The sequence below is a fragment of the Momordica charantia genome (genome assembly GCF_013281855.1).
Source record: "Momordica charantia cultivar OHB3-1 chromosome 7 unlocalized genomic scaffold, Mcharantia_2.0 BLBB01000007.1, whole genome shotgun sequence".
Lineage (NCBI taxonomy): Eukaryota > Viridiplantae > Streptophyta > Magnoliopsida > Cucurbitales > Cucurbitaceae > Momordica > Momordica charantia.
This window is the reverse complement of record NW_028275165.1, coordinates 10,323,740-10,341,064: the sequence shown is the minus strand read 5'-3', so window position 1 is coordinate 10,341,064 and position 17,325 is coordinate 10,323,740. Positions and strand designations below refer to the sequence as shown.

Below are 17,325 nucleotides of genomic sequence, written 5' to 3'. Positions count from 1 at the left end.
GTCATTAAGTACTAAACATCTTTAGTTTTATTTTTAAAAATAGAAAAAATAATAAATGAAAATAAGGGAAAAAAAACCTCCGTGTAATGGAGCCAAAAAAAAAATCCTTTTACAACAAAAAATAATTAGTTTTTAAAAAGTATAAAAAAAATCTCTTTTTCTAAATTTTTGTCTTAAAAATTTAATAGGATCAATAGAAGATAAAAGAGTCCATAAATATCTGAGTATTTTTTAAAACAAGAAAAAGAAGAAAGAAGAAAGAAAGGAGAGAAGATATTTATTGAAGATAGTAGGGTGATTATTATTGGGCAGAATCAGTGAGCCATGTCCAACCTAAAAGCCTTTTATCCAATCAAACACCTTAAAATCCCTATCCATTTCAATCCACTCCCATTACTCACTATCCAAATTGATAGAGAAATGAGTGGTTCTCCATCTCCAAACTTTGCAACCAACTCCATCTCCACATTCCCCCATTTCTAAATTATCAAAATCCCCCAACAAAAAAAACTTGAAAATTACTCAAAAAAAAACTTAATCTACAAAACCAAAAACCAAAAATAATAGTTATATCTTCATTTCCTTTCCTAGCTAGAGGAAGCTGTGAAATTTGAGTGGCAATGGCGTCTTCTTCCTCCTCCACATTTGCTCTGTCTTCCTCCTCCACCCTCCTCGACTCCAAGGCCCCCCGCCAATCCGCTACGCCGACGTCACACGTCCCGCTCCCCACTCTCCCACCGCCGCCCCCACCGTCGCAGATCCGCCCTTGGAAGTCCACTGCCTACTGTGAGAATCATTATCGTGCACATTATTAGTAAAGTCTTAATTGGCTTGCATCAGATCCGGGCTAAATTTAAAAACTCACACAAATGAGTTACCGTAAATTTAATCTTTTATCCCTATTCCTTAACAATTTACCCTCTTTTCAGGTCGAAAGATAGCCCGCAATGTCATGGCCATGGCGACCGGAGAAGCGTCAGCAGAAGTGGCCACGGCCGAGCTGCCGGAATTTATCAAGAAAGCTCAAGAAGCTGTACGCTAAAAACATAATTTAAAAAAAAAAGTTTTATTTATTTTTTATTTTTGGTTGAGTTGTGTTTATATTCTGGTTTGATTTTGTTTCAGTGGGATAAGGTCGAAGATAAGTATGCAGTAAGTTCACTTGCAGTGGCCGGTTTTGTCGGAGTTTGGGCTTCCGCTGGCGTCGTCTCAGTGAGCCACTTTTTTCTTTTTTGCTTTTTTTTTTTTGCTTTCTTTTTATCCTCCAAAAATCAAATTAATTAATGGATGATATAACTTTCATGATCTAAAGAATGGTCAAATTTTGTGGGTTTTTTTTTTTTTTTTTTCGCTAAACAGGCAATTGATAGGCTTCCTCTAGTGCCTGGGCTGCTCGAGCTTGTAGGCATCGGCTACACTGGGGTAAGTCTCATTTAGTCTCTCAAGAACTATTCCATTTGATTTCAATTTTGGCTCAGATTTATGTATTCGGTTTCAATTTTCCCCGACCTATGTATTTGATTGCAATTTGTCTTAAATATTCTAAAAGTTCTTGCCCGGGGCAACCTAGTGAGCAAGAAGTTGGGATCTTTTGATCATAGTGATAGAGGTATCAACTTCAAATCTTCGGTTAAACTTCATACCAAAATCATTGGATGTTTCTCCGGCTGGGCCTTGGCATGGACGCAAGTGCCTCTGGATATAGGAGAACAAAACTCTGACTCCTAATTATCAAAAAGAAAAAAAATTAAACCTTTTTAAGTGTGAAATTGAAACCAACAACATAAATCAAAAGGCATTTTATATATAATTTTAGCTTCCGACGTGCTTCAATGAATAATATTGTTGGCTAATTAAAATTTGTGTGTGGTAATGAAATCCTTCTGCAGTGGTTTGCATACAAGCATGTGGTTTTCAAACCAGACAGGTGAGTTCTAACATGGTTTAGATTCAAACAACAAAGTTCTTTTTTTTTTTAATTTATTTTGCGTTCTCTATATATTATTTATTTATGATGTTTTGTAGGGAAGCTTTTGTGAAGAAACTAAAGGAAACTTACAGTGAGATAATAGGGGGCAGCAGCAGCTAAAAAAGCAAGGGATTTATAATGCAATAATGTGGCTAATATGATGAGTTTAAAATATGGTCTTCTTTTCAAGGAAATCTTTATTATTGGCTTGAAAATGTAACTTCTTATCCCTCCACCTTTTTAATTTTCCCCATTTATATTTTGTTATTTCTAGCCTAACTCAATTCCAAATGTACTTAATGCCTTTGATTTTACTTTGTCAAGTTGGCCGGGATATTAAAAAAAAATTAAAAATCAATTTTTTTTAATACAACAATTGTGGATCAAACCTCCGACATCGAAGGAAAGAATGAAGTATTTTAACTATTGAGTTAAACTGATGTTCGTCAATAAAAAGAGAGGATTACCGATCCCTCTCTTTTTATCTCTCTCTTTTTATTGTTTCTTATTTCTATTTCTATTCTTTTTAATAAAAAATAATAATGTTTGTTATATTGTTTTAAGTAGAAAATGTTGGATCATGAATAAGTAGGAGGAGATTCTAACAAAAAGAGGAACATATGCTGAACTATTTAAATTTGTACTGATCTTCCAAATATGTATCGAGCAATAGTTTATGGTTTCTCATAAATTTTTGTATATGAGAAAAAGAACCAAATTTGTGTTTGCTAACTTTTTTTTTCTTTTCTCTTTTGTTAAAAAATAGAATGTTCAAAGTTATTATGTTAGATTTATTATTTATTATTTTTTTAGAGCATGTTACATTTAATTTTTAACAATATTATAAAATTTTTATGTACAATGCACTTGTGATGTACTTTAACATGTTTCTAAATTTAAGGATTTATTTCATAACGATTTTATGTTTTGTTTTAAAAGTTATTTTTAACATTTTAGCCCATTAAAAAAAAAGGCATACGTTTTTTACATTAATTTTTTAATTTTTTAATTCTTTTCAATTTGAGGGACATTGATTCATTTTCATTCAATAACATAATTACTACTTTTAATTTTAAATAAAGTAATGAAAAAAATAAACCACAGATTATCTCAATTCAGTTAGGTTCGAAATTTGAAAAGAATATAAATGATAAATAGGCCCAAAATGGATTCTCAATTGTTTCAACTTCTATTATAAAATACAGATAAATTATATAATTGAAGAATCAAATGAAAAAATATACACTAATGACATAATTGAAATTAAAAATTGAAGAGTTGGGTAAATTGTCAAGAAAAAAAAATAATTCTCCCACTTTTTTTTATTATTTTTTTTATTTAGTGTCAGTCCCTACAATTTTAAAATAGACAGTTTAGTCCTTGCGATTTGGAAAATTTTTCTTAATAGTTGGTGAGTTCATTTTTTACCGTTATTTATGACTAATGGAAAACATGACGTGACAATGAATTGTTGGTTGTATCTTGCTAACATGGATATATGTACGTGGGGTGATTTTGGATATGAGGTGACATCTTTCTCCTCGCCTAATCTCCTTCTCATTTTCATTCTCCCTCCCTCCCATGACCTTTTCCGCTACCATTTTCCTCCTCGCACTAGTTGTCGTCGTCACTAATGCTATGTACGAGAAATGAAATATGGCACGACGTGGTGTAGATGAACGAAACCGCTGCCAATGCCCTCCATGACCTCGCCAGGACGTCAATTCAACAACCCTACCACAAGGGTAGTGGCAGACTACATAGAATCATGTTGCAGCTCGTCCTTCATTATTCCTTAACCTATAATGAAGGATACCCTCCATTCCAAATCTATTTGGAATGAAGTCCTTCGTTTAGGGTAGATATGGAATGAAGAGTCTCCTTCGTGTAGGCAGATCTCCTTCGTTCTAGACATGAGATTTAATTTGGAATGAAGGAGATCCAGAACGCTCCGGACGGATCTAGAACATTTGTTCTAGATCTAAGAATGTCATCATTCCAAATCTGAGAATGAGTGAAGATCCTTCCTTCGTTCTTCGTTCCTATGGATTAGCGACAATAGAGAAGAACGAAATCAAAGAGAAGAGAATACCACAGTGACTACGACTGACGAAGAGTGATGGCCAGTGGTGGTGGTGTCGGCAAGGTTGGTCGGAGGAGAGTAAGGAAGAGGTGGAAAAAAGAGGAGATGAACGGGAGGAGAAACAGGTCACCTCATGTCGAATAAAAAAACAATATTAAATTGATATATTTTGCCATGTTAGGACGGTACAATCTACTTAACTGCCATATCATTTATTGAGTTAATCAAGTATTGATCAAATGAACTCAAGAACCATTTAAAACTATTTTCCAAACATTAGGGATTAAAGTATCGCTTTGAAACTTGAAGTACTAAATACACTTCAAACCCAAATCTCAGTCTCATTGTTGAGATGGGTCAGGCTAGCACGACCAAATTAAAAGAGCCAACGGCCCAGGTTCTAAGGGCTCAAACATTCTTTGGGTCGCGCTTGGGACAACCGAGCCACTAAAACTTAAGTTCATGGCCTAACTATATTAGCCTAACTCAATTGATCAAAGTTGGATCGGCCATTTGGATCAGACTTTAATTAGCTTATATAATACATTTTTTTGGATAGTTTAGGTGAGGGGGATAAAATTTGACACCCGTTTTAAAAATGAGCGATAGTATCACATTTTGCACAAATAGCTAAACTACATTTTAGGATATTTAAAAATTTGATGATTTTCCAACATTGCCCTTAAATCTATTTTTGTCCTTTCTCATTTGAAACCACCAAACATAAATTGTTTCCCATATTTAAGGAATTTAATTGATTTGATTTTATATCTCCACCATTTCAATTTTAGTCTCAAGGTGATCTCCCGTAGCTTCCTCCTCTACAACGACCAATTGAACCACCAATTGTATCAAATAGTGCTCAAGGTGGATGATTTGATCTCATTCTTACAAGCTCTTTGCTACAACGATGGATTAAGTCTCATCCTTCCAAGCTCTCCCCTCGGCAATAGTTAATTCAATACTAATCGCAATTCTATATGATGGTAGTTGAGACCAAAACAAATCACTCAGACCATGACTTTTAAGATGTTTGAGACAATGATGTGAAAGCATGTAAATCTGTTTTAGTATTTGTAGCTCCCTACACAGTAGGCCTTGTCATGATTGCAAAAGTTTCCTGATATCTATTACCCTTAGCTTGAGCATAGACTGTGTTTAGTCTTATTTAATTTTCTTTTTGTTTGCTTTTCTCTTAATCTTAGTTTTTCTATTTGCTTCTCTCTCCCTCTCCCATTTCTTGTTGGAGTTTGTAACTTAGCCCCCTGAAGTTACTTTCCTCCTCTTTTCCCCTCAAGTTCTTTATTATAGGTCATGATTGTGCACACAAATCATAGGAACAAGTTAGTTGTGGATGACATTATAGGGATTGCCTCTGTAGATACCAACATTTATCAAAAACTGAAAATGCAACACTAGTGTAGATCACTATAGATATTGACATTGAACTTGAAATGGAAGTGCGACACCCAATGCTGACCATTGTAGATACCGACATTGACCCAAGAAATGTAAGTGCAAACTACTATAGATACTGACATTTACCCAATAAATAGAAATGCGACTCTAGTGTAGACCACAATTCACCATTAACTCATAAAAGGAAGTGTGACACAGACCACTGTAAATACTGACATTGACCTCATAAATGAAGTGCAGACCACAACTCACCATCAATTCACTAGTAATTATACGCGTATCTATTGATATATGCAGTGTGTATATGTTACAAAAGCGATTACCTGAGAAATGTTGAAGGAGAATTTCACCATGTCTCTAATAAAGATAATAAAGCAAGGGGTCCAAAACTCCCGAGGACGACCAGATAAAGATGGTCTTACCTGAGAAACGAACAAAGGATGGATTCGACCCTAAAGCATACAAACTTTTGGCAAAAGCAAGCTATGATTTTACAACTCATATTGAGTTCAAAAGCCTAATGATCTTCGATGAAAGATCTGAAATTTCTTCAACGAAAAAAAAGATGCAAAAGGAAGGTTACGCCATATCTACTGTAACGACCCAGAATTTCTCGCACACCTCTAGGTCACATTAACTACCCAACTAATAAAATTTAACCCCGACTACCTCCTGCCAACTTCCTATGCAACAAACATATAAAATCAAGTTCCAATCCTCATCAATTTAGCGATAAATCAATCTCATAGAATAACATTCAACAACATTCGTGAACCACTTCACGAGCCAAGTTTATTTCTCAATCTATATGAATCTAAATAAATGGAATAAAACTCAAATAGGCCCCTATCCCGAAGTGAAACTAACAACAAGGGAAAAATCTCTCAATTATTCAAATACAAATAAACCGTTTACTGGCCATAACATAAGGCCTTAACAAATGACTTAAACTAAACAGGAGTAACTAAGCAGCCTATGGTCCTCACTCGTCATGTCTCCTCCGTCCCATCACCATGGTCACCCACGAGTCCTTCACCTGAAACAATCATTATAGAGGGGGGGGGGGGGGGTGAGTATATAATGCTCAACTATATCAAGAAACATTCGTAATCATGCTTTTCAATACATTATGCATTTAAACATATACGCATTTCGTAACATATTAGTGAGAACCACAACCAGGAAACATGTTAACATCCAAGCTCTAGTCTCCCTAATATTACCAGTACCTCTAAGCTTATCTCAATTATCATACCCTTCCACAGCTATCTCCTTCAAATAGAGTCGGCCCCTGACCATTTATACCCAGAGCCCCGACCCTGCAGCATCGGCCCTCGACCATTTATACCCGAGGTCTTGAACTCTGCATCGACCCTCGACCATTTATACCCGAGGCCTCGATGTCTTACAATCTATTGGCCCTTGACCATTTATACCCAAGGCCCCAATAGTTCTCCTTTCGAAAGACTCCTCGCATCGACCCCTGACCATTTATACCCGAGACCTCGACGCTCATCTTTATCCAATATTGGCGTATCGACCCCCGACCATTTATACTCGAGGCCTCGATACCCAATTAGTGACGTATTAGCCCTCGACCATTTATACCCGAGACCCTGACACTCACCCATTCACTTCGTAACTTTCATAACTCCACATATCATTTCTAGCCTCCAACCAGAATTTCAGTACTACTTCCCTAATAACACCAACCACCACAAAGCCCAACAACAACACAACCACTAGTAAGATTTCAATGCATCACGGGTCTCAATGACACAAAGTTTGACAACAACCAACCTGCTCGCAGCATAGCGCACACAAAGCTTCAACAAACAACCCTATGACATTCTTCACATAACATGCTTTTCACAACATAACAAATCCTAATCACTTCCAACCAACCATACAATATCAGTAAGTTCCTAAAGTTGCAGACAACAAACATGAACACCAGTCATATACATATCCAATATATAAAATAACCGCAAGTTACAATAACAGCATCGACCTCACAAACCTGTCCAACAATTAAAATAATAAGAGAAACATGTTTATAATGTAAAATCAGCAAGAACAATTTCTATTAACACACATCAACGCACACACCCGCCCCCGTGCTACTTACAAACAAATGTCCTAAAGCTCCTAAGCTTGTTCAACACTTCCTACTACAATAAGAGCACGATCTCGAGGTTAGTAGCCCATCAGAAACATTTAGTTATAAACGAAACCGAGTTTAGGTACAGTCGTTACCTACTAACTCACACTAAAACAACTTGGGTTAGGAGTGGGTCGACGTCGAGGGGGTTCGGGCTCCCAATCTGAGTTCAAAAGACCTTAGGCTTGCCGTCCTAATGTCTAAAAGCGATGGGTAACGCAAATCAAGGTCCGTGTGGGTGTCGGTCAATGCCAAAATGTATCAGAACGAAGATATCGTCGCGAATCTGCTACTGTTCGCGTCGGGATTGCAAAAAGAACGAGTCGCCGGAGCTGCTGTTCGCCGGAGACAGTCGTCGGGAGTTGCGCATGTTGCCGGGGTTGAGGCTGTAGCAGCAGGTCGTCGGGGCCGCCGTGAAGCTGACCTGTGCGTCTGCGCCGCCGTGGAGGAACGTCGTTCGTCTCACACCGCCGCGAGGAGCGCCGCAGGATGGTGCAGAAACAGCCGCGCCGCCGTAACGATGCTGCACCGCCGTTTGCTGCTGCAGATCTGGTCGAGGAAGGTGCGGCTGCTCGGTTTCTCGCCGGAGAACAAGAGGGAGAAAGGTGGAGGTGGCTGGAGGGGGGGCGGCTGGGTTGAAGAAAGAAGAAGAAAAAAAATAGGTTTTCTCTATTTTGTTTATATATATATATATATTTTTATTCTTTCCTTTTGTTTTGTTTTAAAACAAATTTTTCTTCAATGAAAGCCCAATCATCCAAGCCCAAAGAAGAAGGAGTCCATTCCCTTAAAACAAGACCCAACATACAAAGTTTGGTAAATATTAATTTAATTGGATTTTTAGAGCCCGATAAATATAGATAAACATAATTAACAATCAATTTAATATTAAATGAAAAATCTCCTGTTTCGAGACCAACTAACCTGAGGGACTCGGGGCGTTACAGACTTCCCTCCTTCAAAAACTTTCGTCCCCGAAAGTTGACTGTTCTAGCAGTTCAGGGTACCTCGCCTTGATATCGTCCTCCCGCTCCCAAGTAGCTTCTTCCACTTGGTGGTTTCTCCATAAAACCTTAACCAAGTGAATCGTCCGGTTCCTCAACAACTTGGTTTCTCTTGCCAAAACTTTGACGGGTACCTCTTCGTAGCACAAGGACTCATCCAGTTGCAATGGTTCGGGGTCCAAGACGTGCGAAGGGTCATGAATATACTTCCTCAGCATAGACACGCGAAACACATTGTGAACCGCTGCCAACGATGGTGGCAAGGCCAACCTATACGCGACTGGGCCGATCCGTTCCAAAATTTCAAAAGGCCCAATGAACCTTGCGCTGAGCTTGCCCTTCTTCCCAAATCGTAAAATCCCCTTTACGGGTGCCACACGAAGAAACACCCGTTCACCTACCACAAACTCGAGCTCCCTACGCCTGACGTCCGCATAACTCTTTTGACGGCTCTGTGCGACTTGCATCCTTCCCCTGATCTTTTGAATGGCACTGTTAGTCGCTGCACCAAATCTGGTCCCAAGAGAACTCTTTCTCCGACTTCATCCCAATTAACCGAAGACCGACACTCCTTCCCATACAGTGCCTCGGTTTGGGCCATCCCAATCGTGGCCTGAAAACTGTTATTATAAGCGAACTCTATTAGGTAGAGGTACCTGTCCCAACTACCACCAAAGTCTAACATGCAAGCTCTGAGCATGTCCTCCAAAACCTGGTTCACACGCTCCGTCTGACCATCGGTTTGGGGGTGAAACGCCGTGCTAAAGTCCAACTTAGTGCCCAGGGACTTGTGTAGACTCCGCCAAAAAGTCGAGGTGAAACACGGGTCTCGATCGGACACTATGGATACCGGTATACCATGTAGCCTGACAATTTCCTGTAAATACAGTTCCGCCCATTTTTCTACTGTATACGTGGCCTTGCCGGGAATAAATTGAACAGACTTGGTTAAACGATCTACAACTACCCAAATCACAGTGAATCCCTTAACCGTCCTTGGAAGTCCTGTAATGAAGTCCATAGCCACATCGTCCCACTTCCAGACTGGTATGCTCAAAGGTTGCAGCAATCCAGCAGGTCTCTGTCTTGAAGCCTTTACCTGTTGGCAAGTCAAACACTTGCTAACAAACTGAGCTATTTCCCTCTTCATGTTATGCCACCAGTAATGTTTCTTGAGGTCTTGGTACATTTTGGTACTTCCTGGATGGATCGAGTAGGGAGTATTGTATGCCTCTCCCACTAAGTCCTTCCTCAAAGAATAATCTTTTGGCACACACAACCTTCCGCGAAAAAGCAAAGCTGCCTCACCCGAGAGAGTGAAATCCCCATGGCTCACCATACTAAAGCCTTTGGCCAAGCTAGGGTCTTCCTTTTGGGCAACAATGATCCTCTGCCTCAGACTGGGTTCCACCGAGAGTCGAGCCAACAGCGCGGAGACATCATCCACCGTCAGCTCTACCTCCAAGCGTTCCAACTCGCTGTGCATTGGACTGCAAATCGCAACCAGAGATGCCACACTTGCCGTCCTTCTACTAAGAGCATCAGCCACCACGTTTGCTTTACCCGGTTGGTAACTAATCTCACAATCATAGTCCTTCACCGACTTTAACCACCGCCTCTGTCTCAAGTTAAGCTCCTTCTGAGTGAAAATGTACTTCAAACTCTGATGATCCATGAAGACCTGAATTCTCTCTCCGTAAAGGTAGTGCCTCCACAACTTTAAGGCGACGACCACTGCTGCTAGTTCTAAATCATGAGTGGGATAGTTAAGCTCATGCGCCTTCAATTGCCGAGAAGCATAAGCTATAACTTTCCCATCTTGCATCAGCACACATCCCAAGCCCTTTCGTGAGGCGTCGCTGTAAACCACCAAACCTCCCGTCCCGTCGGGGATAGTTAACACCAGAGCAGACACCAAACGCTTCTTCAGTTCTTGGAAAGTCTCCTCACACTCGCTGCTCCAAGTGAAGGTGGCATGCTTACGAGCCAACTGCGTCAACGGTGCCGCTATCCGAGAGAAATTCTGGATGAACTTTCTGTAATAACCAGCCAAGCCGAGGAAACTACGAATCTCTGTAACGGAACTAGGTCTTGGCCAATTGCTAACAGCCTCCACTTTGGCAGGGTCTACTGCAATACCCTCCCTGGTGACTATGTGTCCTAGGAAAGCCACTTTGTTCAGCCAGAACTCACACTTCGAAAACTTTGCATACAACTTATTTCCCCGTAATGCAGTCAAAACCTGTATGAGATGTTCCTCGTGACACTGCTCAGTCTTGGAGTATATCAGGATGTCATTGATGAACACAATGACAAAAGAATCTAAATACTCCTTAAAGACCCGATTCATTAGATCCATAAAGGCTGCCGGAGCATTTGTGAGTCCAAAAGACATCACAACAAACTCATAGTGCCCATACCTTGTTCTGAACGCTGTCTTCGAGATGTCAGCCTCCTTTAGCCTTAACTGGTGGTACCCCGAACGCAAGTCTATCTTTGAGAACACCTTCGCCCCCTGAAGCTGATCAAAAAGGTCATCAATGCGTGGTAGGGGATACTTATTCTTAACCGTAACTTTGTTTAGTTCCCTGTAATCTATACAAAGTCGCATTGAACCGTCTTTCTTCTTAACAAAAAGCATGGGCGCACCCCAAGGGGATACGCTTGGGCGGATGAAACCTTTGTTGAGTAATTCTTCCAACTGTAGCTTCAGCTATTTCAACTCTGCCGGAGCCATTCGATAGGGTGCTTTCGAGATGGGAGCCGTCCCTGGCAGCAACTCTATACAAAAGTCCACTTCGCGGGACGGAGGCAAGCCGAGGAGGTCCTTAGGGAACACGTCAGTGAACTCATTAACTACACGAACCGCCTCAATGCTCGACACAACCTTCCTTGCATCCACAACGCTAGCCAAATAGGCCCAGGCACCACGCTGGAGAAGATGGCTGGCCTTCAATGCCGACACCACCCTCGGGACCCCGGCCTTGACTCCTTTAAAGGTAAAGTTTTGTCCGAAGGGCAAGCGAAAGCTAACTTCCTTCTTCGAGCAAACGATATTAGCCCGGTTAGCAGCTAACCAATCCATGCCTAGTATCACATCGAAATCCTGCATATCCAGTTGAATTAACTTCACCTCCACGGTCTGACCATCGAAAGAGAGCTGGCCTCCTTTCACCACTTGACTAGTGACCAACACAGATCCTGACGGAGTGGATACCGACAACAAAAAGCCTAACGATTCCAGCTCTAGGTCCGCATGCCGAACAAAGGTAGAAGCAATGAAAGAATGACTAGACCCCGAGTCAAATAAAGCGTAAGCAGGCATACTGAGTACTAAAACAGTCCCTGCAAAAGTAACACGCATGCAATAAAACACAAGCATATACACACAGCTCAAGACTCGCAAAGAGTAGGTACCTGTGACCACTGCCTCGGCATGCTCAACATCCCCCCTAGTAAGAGCGAAGACGCGCGCCATATGGGTTCCACCTTGAGTTGCCGTCGTCGCAGGGATCCTCTGGCCTAAAGCTTGGGTATTCGAGCCGGTCATCGGACACTCCCTTGCAAAATGTCATTCCTTCTGACACCTGTAACATATTCTCTTTCCTGCCCAACACGGTCCAGCATGGCTCCTCTTACAAGAGGGGCACACCGGAGAAACAGTCTGCCTTTGCACAAGCTGCCGGTATCCCCTCGAGGGTTGACTGGAGGAGAACGATGCAAATTTCCTCTTGACCCCCGAGCTAGAGCCCATCACCTGTTGAGACTGAGGCTCCTCAAGACATTTGTCCATAACCAACGCACACCTGACTGCTGCTGCATAAGTAGTTGGCTCTTTGAGAACAAGTAGCCCTTTGATCTCCCTACGCAAACCGTCAATGAACTTATCAATCTTTAATTGTTCAGTATGAATATATTGCATTCCAAAACAGGACAGCTCAGTGAACTTCCTCTCGTATTGGGCCACAGTTAGGCTTTCTTGAGTGAGACGAAGAAACTCTGCCCGTTTTTCGTTCCTGACAGTCACGGGGAAATAGTACTCATAGGGTAGGTCCTTAAACCTCGCCCATGTGACGGGTGCGTTGGCGTGATCCTCCGCTGCCGCCACCGACTCCCACCAGTTTACTGCTTCTCCCCGAAGCATAAACACTGCTCCTAGGACCTTGAATTCGTCGGAGCATCCCAAATACACATAAAGGGCTTCCAACTCCCTGACCCATTCCTCGACCGCAGTAGACCTCTCACTCACCCCGTTGAAAACGGGTGGTCCGAAGCGATTGAAATCCCTGATAAACTGGACCTTCTCTTGTTGAATCTGTGCCCGGCGAGGCTGCTGCGCCTGAGCCCCACCGGCTCCATTCGCATTATCCAGCAATACTTGCAATGCCTCAGCTAGTAACGCCACCTGGGGAACTCCCTGAGGTGCTGCCTGCGGGACCGGGGGTGCTACCCCTCCAGGAACTGGCGGGGGAACATTTGGATCCGCTGCTTCCTCACCCCTAGGGTTCGGATCCTCGTAGTTGTGAGCTCTCGTGTTCCGTCGAAAAGCCATTGTCTAAAGGAATAGAGAACAGAGCACCAAGGTCATTAACACACTAACCGGGGCACAACACAAGTGCAAAATTCAAGCAAAGTCTACATAATGAATCAAAGAAACACATCGACCTATCTAGTATCAGTCAATAATAATATCTCAATCATAAGCAATGTAAGACATTCATGATCGAACATGCAGAACTCGGAAACGTACCTGGTGATGACGAGGAGACTCACAAGGACCGTACACTTACGACCTAGATTCTAGGACAGTCTACAGGAACAACCTGGCTCTGATACCAATTGTAACGACCCAGAATTTCCCGCACAACCCTAGGTCACATTAACTACCCAACTAATAAAATTTAACCCCAACTACATCCTGCCAACTTCTTATGCAACAAATATATAAAATCAAGTTCCAATCCTCATCAATTTAGCGATAAATCAATCTCATAGAATAACATTCAACAACATTCGTGAACCACTTCACGAGCCAAGTTTATTTCTCAATCTATATGAATCTAAATAAATGGAATAAAACTCAAATAGGCCCCTATCCCGAAGTGAAACTAACAACAAGGGAAAAATCTCTCAATTATTCCAATACAAATAAACCGTTTACTGGCCATAACATAAGGCTTTAACAAATGACTTAAACTAAACAGGAGTAACTAAGCAGCCTATGGTCCTCACTCGTCATGTCTCCTCTGTCCCATCACCATGGTCACCCACGAGTCCTTCACCTGAAACAATCATTATAGAGGGGGGGTGAGTATATAAAATATACTCCGTAAGTAGCCCTCACCAACACACACACACGTCATGCTCAACTATATCAAGAAACATTCGTAATCATGCTTTTCAATACATTATGCATTTAAACATATACGCATTTCGTAACATATTAGTGAGAACCACAACCAGGAAACATGTTAACATCCAAGCTCTAGTCTCCCTAATATTACCAGTACCTCTAAGCTTATCTCAGTTATCATACCCTTCCACAGCTATCTCCTTCAAATAGAGTCGGCCCCTGACCATTTATACCCAGAGCCCCGACCCTGCAGCATCAGCCCTCGACCATTTATACCCGAGGCCTTGAACTCTGCATCGACCCTCGACCATTTATACCCGAGGCCTCGATGTCTTACAATCTATTGGCCCTTGACCATTTATACCCAAGGCCCCAATAGTTCTCCTTTCGAAAGACTCCTCGCATCGACCCCTGACCATTTATACCCGAGACCTCGACGTTCATCTTTATCCAATATTGGCGTATCGACCCCCGACCATTTATACCCGAGGCCTCGATACCCAATTAGTGACGTATCAGCCCTCGACCATTTATACCCGAGACCCTGACACTAACCCATTCACTTCGTAACTTTCATAACTCCACATATCATTTCTAGCCTCCAACCAGGATTTCAGTACTACTTCCCTAATAACACCAACCACCACAAAGCCCAACAACAACACAACCACTAGTAAGATTTCAATGCATCACGGGTCTCAATGACACAAAGTTTGACAACAACCAACCTGCTCACAGCATAGCGCACACAAAGCTTCAACAAACAACCCTATGACATTCTTCACATAACATGCTTTTCACAACATAACAAATCCTAATCACTTCCAACCAACCATACAATATCAGTAAGTTCCTAAAGTTGCACACAACAAACATGAACACCAGTCATATACATATCCAATATATAAAATAACCGCAAGTTACAATAACAGCATCGACCTCACAAACCTGTCCAACAATTAAAATAATAAGAGAAACATGTTTATAATGTAAAATCAGCAAGAACAATTTCTATTAACACACATCAACGCACACACTCGCCCCCGTGCTACTTACAAACAAATGTCCTAAAGCTCCTAAGCTTGTTCAACCCTTCCTACTACAAAAAGAGCACGATCTCGAGGTTAGTAGCCCATCAGAAGCATTTAGTTATAAACGAAACCGAGTTTAGGTAGAGTCGTTACCTACTAACTCACACTAAAACAACTTGGGTTAGGAATGGGTCGACGTCGAGGGGGTTCGGGCTCCCAATCTGAGTTCAAAAGACCTTAGGCTTGCCGTCCTGATGTCTAAAAGCGATGGGTAACGCAAATCAAGGTCCGTGTGGGTATCGGTCAATGCCAAAATGTATCAGAACGAAGATATCGTCTCGAATCTGCTACTGTTCGTGTCGTGATTGCAAAAAGAACGAGTCGTCGGAGCTGCTGTTCGCCGGAGACAGCCGTCGGGAGTTGCGCACGTTGCTGGGGTTGAGGCTGTAGCAGCAGGTCGTCGGGGCCGCCGTGAAGCTGACCTGTGCGTCTTGCGCCGCCATGGAGGAACGCCGTTCGTGGCACACCGCCGCGAGGAGCGCCGCAGGATGGTGCAGAAACGACCTCGCCGCCGTGACGATGCTGCACCGCCGTTTGCTGCTGCAGATCTGGTCGAGAAAGGTGTGGCTGTTCGGTTTCTCGCCGGAGAACAAGAGGGAGAAAGGTGGAGGTGGCTGGAGGGGGGGGGGCGGCTGGGTTGAAGAAAGAAGAAGAAAAAAAAATAGGTTTTCTCTATTTTGTTTATATAATTTTTTTTTATTCTTTCCTTTTGTTTTGTTTTAAAACAAATTTTCCCTCAATGAAAGCCCAATCATCCAAGCCCAAAGAAGAAGGAGTCCATTCCCTTAAAACAAGACCCAACATACAAAGTTCGGTAAATATTAATTTAATTGGATTTTTAGAGCCCGATAAATATAGATAAATTTAATTAACAATCAATTTAATATTAAATGAAAAATCTCCTTTTTCGAGACCAACTAACCTGAGAGACTCGGGGCGTTACATCTACTTTCAGAGCAGGGCTTGGGTACAAATCACCAGAGCCAATTCATATTACCAGGAAAGGGAAAGCAAAGGTCGCAAACACAAACCATATTGACTGGCGATTTGCTGAACGCACGCACTAAGCGTGGTAGCAATTATATAGATGCAAGCGCACACCTGTCAGAGTAATATAAAATGGATGGAGTATCCAAGTATCGATCCTCAAGGACTTCTAAATAATTTCCAAACTCTAAAGTTTTAAAGAATAGTGAATGTTGAAATGAGTGATTCTTGTAAAATGGGAAGTGGTCACAAATAATGGTTTTGGATTTGGGATTTGGACTTATAATGATAAAACCTAGCCCGAATTACTTCAAGTTAGCCAACAAAGAATCAAGGATATGCTAAGGACGATATGCATTTTACTTTAGGAACCAACGACTACGCTTTTCACTTGACTTATGTCTAAGCAAATTCAAAGTCCTAAGACATTCTCTAATATGTCTATTATGAGAGATATCTTAGTTTTAGGATGGAAATAGTCGCAACCTCGGGTTAAGGTCCTATGTCTAGGCTACTTAAGCGGAACCCTTATGTCTAAGGCGCTCCTCTCCTCGGTTTAACCACTCAACAATGCAAATAAGCAACCTTTTCTGTATTGACTTGTTAAGACTTACAGTGGCCTTCTCTAAATCCTAACTTTTGGGAAAACATGTTGAGCAATGAATGGAAAGCAAAAACACTACTTCTTAGCAACCCTTTTTAGAAATAAAAGGCTAACTATCCATAACCGGGCTAGAGACAGGAATTTAGAAAGACATATTGAAGAAAATACAGCAAGTAAAGTGGTTGAAATTGAAATGCATGTGTGAAAAACAAAAGTTAACTAACGGAGAGTTTTTATCGGGATTGAGAGCTTCGCCCTTCTCTTTCAAGCAAGGGGGAGTGTCACGTGCTCCTTCCTCCAAAAACACAACTCTCTTAACTAAAAATAAAGTAAAGGCAAAGAGAAGAAAAGCAAAGTGCTGGATTTTTATATATTTGAATAAGTAGAAAATAACTAAGTACAAACGAAAACAAAACAAAGCTCAATAAAGGAATGTAAAGTGCTCGGGATATAAAAACCAAAAGCAACTAATGAAAGCAACTCAAAAGTACTTAGAAAGCAACAAAGAAACACTAAAAATGATCAAGAGAAGGAAGCAAGGCTTGATGCATTTGGTGGAGAAGTTGCTGGAATTTATAGCTGTGCAGACTTGGTTAGGTAGTTCCTAAAACGATGGTGAATCACCCATTTCCAACTCTTTTGACTGACCAAATC

The 17,325-nt window shown here is 41.4% G+C and overlaps 3 protein-coding genes across 3 annotated transcripts; 1 reads left to right on the top strand and 2 right to left on the bottom strand.

The window, feature by feature from the left end:
* The first annotated feature begins 411 nt into the window (after positions 1-411).
* Positions 412-2,283, top strand: PSI-P (photosystem I P subunit). The gene is made up of 6 exons (XM_088126213.1): positions 412-786; positions 930-1,033; positions 1,126-1,212; positions 1,360-1,422; positions 1,890-1,927; positions 2,026-2,283. The coding sequence occupies exons 1-6, from the start codon at positions 621-623 to the stop codon at positions 2,087-2,089; spliced, it is 522 nt and encodes a 173-aa protein (XP_087982339.1). The 5' UTR covers positions 412-620; the 3' UTR covers positions 2,090-2,283.
* Positions 2,284-8,590: 6,307 nt separating this feature from the next.
* LOC148210321 (uncharacterized) lies at positions 8,591-9,118 on the bottom strand. The gene has a single exon (XM_088126289.1). The coding sequence runs from the start codon at positions 9,101-9,103 to the stop codon at positions 8,591-8,593; it is 513 nt and encodes a 170-aa protein (XP_087982415.1). The 5' UTR covers positions 9,104-9,118.
* A 2,231-nt stretch (positions 9,119-11,349) lies between these two features.
* On the bottom strand, positions 11,350-12,186 carry LOC148210320 (uncharacterized). The gene is made up of 2 exons (XM_088126288.1): positions 12,054-12,186; positions 11,350-11,981 (listed from the first exon to the last, which is right to left on the bottom strand). Exons 1-2 carry the CDS (start codon positions 12,184-12,186, stop codon positions 11,350-11,352), a joined length of 765 nt encoding a protein of 254 aa, XP_087982414.1.
* Positions 12,187-17,325: the final 5,139 nt, after the last annotated feature.